The sequence below is a fragment of the Brachyistius frenatus genome, unplaced genomic scaffold, assembly GCF_029030835.1.
Source record: "Brachyistius frenatus isolate BFR_SWC_R1_liver_20210118 unplaced genomic scaffold, ASM2903083v1 Contig_154, whole genome shotgun sequence".
NCBI classification, from domain to species: domain Eukaryota; kingdom Metazoa; phylum Chordata; class Actinopteri; family Embiotocidae; genus Brachyistius; species Brachyistius frenatus.
In genome coordinates, this window is record NW_027210753.1 from 416,893 (window position 1) to 422,516 (window position 5,624).

Consider the following 5,624-nt stretch of genomic DNA (forward strand, 5'->3'; position numbering starts at 1 on the left):
CATTGTCATAGATTTAGGTTATTTTTCTTCACTGCCGTGCATACTGATGTTTGTACACAAATAAATACGCAGCGTATCTAAAGAGTCATTTCTTTAGACCACAAACTGATACAGACACAAGTTCTTGGTTTGAAATGCTTTTAATTTGAGATACCACTGAAACCAGAGCAGTCCAGCATAATCAGGAAGGTTGGATGTCCCCCCTCCAAATCTTTTTAAGTGCCAGATGCAGGTTCAACTGATTCCTTCTATCATTTTATTTACAGAAAATACACAGTATATTTACAGCATCCTCTTCCAAAGTGTCTATCTTCATGTCTGGAGACTGTTTAAATTAGTCTATTTCTACAACACAACTTCTTCTTTTGAGCCACAAAAAAAAATTCACTCTTGCAGTTGTACAGTTTATATTTGCTTACAGAGAGCTTGAATCATTCAAATAACATAAAATAAATGGTTAAAAGAGTCAAAGCTGGCACAAGCAGCACAACAGTCAGTGGTTCCAAATGGTTTTAGATTCTCTCGTCTTATCGGTTAAAGTTTTTTTTCTTAAGACACCAAAACAGTGGTTTTTAAAAGAAAAAGGCCCACAGGAAGAGCACGAACAAACGCTGGAGGACAATAAAAGAGCAGACGAGATAAAGCCAGAGTTACGACCTGGTGTGCATCACAAAGTCATGTTCGAAGAGAAACTAAATGATGTTTCTGTTAAAGCAAGGTTATTGTTTACTGCACTTAAGACTGTACAATCAATGTGTTGTTGTTGTTGTTGGTGGTGGTACATGCATAAACAGGCTCACCTAGACACACACACACACACACACACACACACTCCTATCAGCTGCATCTGCTCCGTGACCCTTTTTGATAAGTCCCCCCCCCCCCTTCAGCGGCTGTGCATCCCAAATATGAGAAAGCTAAAGAACACGGTGACTCCCACCAGAGAGATGGTCGCGGGGGCGGTGAAGAACTGCCGGTAGTTGATGCGGAAGTACCACACCACGGCCAGGATCACCACGAACACGGGCACCACCAGGCTGCCGGTGCTGACGGCCACGCCCGCGGCCCTGAACCCTCCGGAGACCCCGGACCCGACGCCCGTCCCGGGCGGAGACCCTTCCTCCGGATCGGCATCGTCCGGGGCCTGGGAGATGTGGCAGTGGATCACGCTGTTGTCTGTGATGTTCAGAGATAACAGAGTCCTCTTGGGATCCTGCAGCAGCTGGCCTCGATAGATTAATTTGATTTGTTGCTCCCGACCTGAGAAACATTTACTTGAAAGGGAAAATAAAAACAAGAAGAGACTTTAACAGACGTATTGAAAGGAATAATTCGGCATTTAAAGAAATACTCTCATTTTCATTCATTCCGAGGACTCCATGAAAAGATCAAAGGTCCTCGTGTTTCTACAATAAATATAAAGTTATAACTATCAGCCAATTCGCTTCACATGAAGACTGACAACGAGGAAACCGTTGTCAAGGTGATCAAATCTGCTTTCCAGCATCTCTGGAACCAAAGGAAACCTTGTTATTTTGTCTAATACGGTAAACAAGGCAGAGCTTCTTAAATTAGACGGACAGGAAAAGCTGGTTGGAATCTTTAATCTACTCGTGACTGCAACGAAGCAATTATGCACTTTATCCAAAGAGGTTGGTTGGTGGATGGTTGGTGTTGGTGGATGTTTGGTGGATGTTTGGTGTTGGTGGATGTTTGGTGGATGTTTGGTGTTGGTGGATGTTTGGTGGATGTTTGGTGTTGGTGGATGTTTGGGGTTGGTGGATGGTTGGTGGATGTTTGGTGGATGGTTGGTGGATGGTTGGTGTTGGTGGATGGTTGGTGGATGTTTGGTGGATGTTTGGTGTTGGTGGATGTTTGGGGTTGGTGGATGGTTGGTGGATGTTTGGTGGATGTTTGGTGGATGTTTGGTGGATGGTTGGTGGATGTTTGGTGGATGTTTGGTGTTGGTGGATGTTTGGTGGATGTTTGGTGGATGTTTGGTGTTGGTGGATGTTTGGGGTTGGTGGATGGTTGGTGGATGTTTGGTGGATGGTTGGTGGATGGTTGGTGTTGGTGGATGGTTGGTGGATGTTTGGTGGATGTTTGGTGTTGGTGGATGTTTGGTGGATGGTTGGTGGATGTTTGGTGGATGGTTGGTGGATGTTTGGTGGATGGGTGGTGGATGGTTGGTGGATGGGTGGTGGATGGGTGGTGGATGGTTGGTGGATGGGTGGTGTTGGTGGATGGGTGGTGTTGGTGGACGAACCTTTTCAGTATTCCTACTGTATCTTGTGGCTCTACAACAGCCACTTCCTCCGTGTCATTCAGAAACTTCAGCCGGACAGAGATGGAGATGGAGGTGGAGGTGGTGGTGGTGATGGTGGTGGGGGGGGACGTGGTGCTGGTCAAAATGGGGTCAAGTTTAATGGGCTTTTTTGCTTCCTCCTCCAGCTCCTCCTCCTCCTCTTCATCCTCCTCTCCGTCAGAAGCATGCAGTCTTCCAGCCTGGGGTTGTTTGCTCTGGATGTCCAGCAGCAGGTCCGTCCAAACCCCCTCGGCTCCCTCCCCCGCCCCCCCCTCGCTCTCTCCTCTCTCGGTCGCGGGCTCTCCGTCGTCCGGCTTGTTCTCCTGGGACGGCGGGGGGGTCTGCCGCTCCGGGACGTCGGCGCCGGCGGACCCTCCGCCGTAGTTGTCGCGGCCTCCCAGGCCGATCAGAGAGGCGCGGGCCCCCGCGGTGAGGATGGTGCCCAGGATGTGGTCTCCCCGGTCGGCCACGTGGGTCGAGAGCCAAGCCAAGACGAGGGCCAGGACCAGGAGCAACACGCCGCCCGCCGCCGTGACCTCCTCCTCCGTCCCGTCCAACATGGTCAGCGCGCACACCGCCATCTCCGTCCCGAACCGGCAGCACAGCGGGACGCAAAGGAACTTTATTTACACAACACAACTCAGCATTTGGCTCAAAATCTCTCGCTTAAATCTCTGCAGCGACACAGAAGGAGGTTCTCCTTATTAGATGTTGCTGGCAGAAATACAGATTGTTTACATGTTTACATGTTTACACGTGTTTACGTGTTTACGTGTTTACATGTGGAAAAGTCTCCGGTGTTGTTTTTCTTTACATAAAGATCCGCAGCAGCTTTCAGGCTGGTCACCAGCTCCTCCTGTCATGTTTGGTTCTCCTCCTGCCTCCTCCTGCCTCCTCCTCTCTCCTCCTGCCTCCTCCTTTCTCCTCCTCTCTCCTCCTGCCTCCTCCTCTCTCCTCCTCCCTCCTCCTGTCATGTTTGGTTCTCCTCCTGCCTCCTCCTTTCTCCTCCTCTCTCCTCCTGCCTCCTCCTCTCTCCTCCTGCCTCCTCCTTTTTCCTCCTCTCTCCTCCTCCCTCCTCCTCCTGCCTCCTCCTCCTGCCTCCTCCTTTCTCCTCCTCTCTCCTTCTCCCTCTGCCTCCTCCTGCCTCCTCCTTTCTCCTCCTCTCTCCTCCTCCTCTCTCCTCCTCCCTCCGCCTCCTCCTCTCTCCTCCTTTCTCCTCCTGCCTCCTCCTCTCTCCTCCTGCCTCCTCCTTTCTCCTCCTCTCTCCTCCTTTCTCCTCCTGTCTCCTCCTTTCTCCTCCTGCCTCCTCCTCTCTCCTCCTGCCTCCTCCTTTCTCCTCCTCTCTCCTCCTTTCTCCTCCTCTCTCCTCCTTTCTCCTCCTGCCTCCTCTTCTCTCCTCCTCCCTCCTCCTTTCTCCTCCTGCCTCCTCCTTTCTCCTCCTCTCTCCTTCTCCCTCCTGCCTCCTCCTGTCTCCTCCTTTCTCCTCCTGCCTCCTCCTCTCTCCTCCTCCCTCCGCCTCCTCCTCTCTCCTCCTGCCTCCTCCTCTCTCCTCCTGCCTCCTCCTCTCTCCTCCTGTCTCCTCCTTTCTCCTCCTGCCTCCTCTTTTCTCCTCCTCCCTCCTCCTCTCTCCTCCTCCTTTCTCCTCCTTTCTCCTCCTTTCTCCTTCCGGTTTGAAAACGAAGCTTTTGTTTTGTTGTAAAGTTTGAGCTAGCTTAGCCTACCAGCTAGCCGAAATAAACGACCTTCGTTTCTTTCCGAGTTTCAAACCTCTCGGTTTGTTTCGTGTCTCCGTTTTCTGACCGGACGTCGTGTGAACATCTCAAAGTCCTTCAGTGTGTGTAGATTAGATCTTCTTACCTGCCAGCTGTGAATCAGAGCATGTTTGAGGAGGAGGCTAAATGCTAGTTAGCAGCTGCTGCTTTAAAAAAAAACATAATAAACACAGAGGCGGCGTGACGTCATCCCGGGGGGGGGGAGTGGGTCACGCCTGTTGCTGCTCCTGCTGCTGCTCCTCCTGCTCCTCCTGCTGCTCCTCCTGCTCCTCCTGCTGCTCCTCCTGCTGCTGCTCCTCCTGCTCCTCCTGCTGCTCCTCCTGATGCTCCTGCTGCTCCTCCTGCTGCTCCTGCTGCTGCTCCTCCTGCTGCTCCTCCTACTCCTGCTCCTACTCCTGCTGCTCCTCCTGCTCCTCTTGCTGCTGCTCCTCCTGCTCCTGCTGCTGCTCCTCCTGCTGCTCCTCCTACTCTTGCTGCTACTGCTCCTGCTCCTCCTGCTGCTCCTCCTACTCCTGCTGCTCCTCCTGCTGCTCCTCCTACTCCTCCTGCTGCTCCTCCTGCTGCTCCTGCTGCTCCTCCTACTCCTGCTCCTCCTCCTGCTGCTCCTGCTGCTCCTCCTACTCCTGCTGCTCCTCCTCCTGCTCCTCCTGCTGTGTTCGGTTTTAAAGGATAATTCTACATTTTGTTTTAAATTCTAATTTAATCTAATGAATATTCATGAGTGATAATTCGATCCTAAAACTGTAATTTACGAATAATTGCCACGACTTGTTTTCTGTTTATATCTATTATTATTATTATTATTATTATTATTATTTATTTCTGTAATAAAACCTCTTTGGTTCATGGAACACTTTGTAAACACAAAACATATATTTGGTTTTTGCCTTTTGGGCTTTTTGTTCCACAAAACTTGCAGAATATTTTTTCTGAAATATGTTCTGCAAAAATGATTGACAAGGACAGGAAGTGGTGATGAGCTATGACATCATCTCCTGCAGCTGTTTGAGATGGATGAATGGATGAATGGATGAATAATGAACCATTATATCCAAAATAATTGTGAGATCAAATAATTGCAATCAGTGTTATTATATTGGATTATTCTCAACGTGTTAAAGTAAATCAAAGTGAAGCGGAAATATAAAGTAACACGTATTTGTACACGACATCTACTACACCAGAAAAGGACAGCAGGGACACAAGACATGAGCTGGTGGGTCAACAATCAGAGAGCAGAGACAGAAAAGGACAGCAGGGACACAAGACATGAACTGGTGGGTCAACAATCAGAGAGCAGAGACAGAAAAGGACAGCAGGGACACAAGACATGAACTGGTGGGTCAACAATCAGAGAGCAGAGACAGAAAAGGACAGCAGGGACACAAGACATGAGCTGGTGGGTCAACAATCAGAGAGCAGAGACAGAAAAGGACAGCAGGGACACAAGACATGAGCTGGTGGGTCAACAATCAGAGAGCAGAGACAGAAAAGGACAGCAGGGACACAAGACATGAACTGGTGGGTCAACAATCAGAGAGCAGAGA

The 5,624-nt window shown here is 49.9% G+C and overlaps 1 protein-coding gene across 1 annotated transcript; it reads right to left on the reverse strand.

The window, feature by feature from the left end:
- Window positions 1–876: 876 nt before the first annotated feature.
- On the reverse strand, window positions 877–3,194 carry tmub2 (transmembrane and ubiquitin-like domain containing 2). Its single transcript, XM_069716283.1, has 2 exons — window positions 2,267–3,194; window positions 877–1,274 (listed from the first exon to the last, which is right to left on the reverse strand). The coding sequence occupies exons 1-2, from the start codon at window positions 2,884–2,886 to the stop codon at window positions 887–889; spliced, it is 1,008 nt and encodes a 335-aa protein (XP_069572384.1). The 5' UTR covers window positions 2,887–3,194; the 3' UTR covers window positions 877–886.
- Window positions 3,195–5,624: the final 2,430 nt, after the last annotated feature.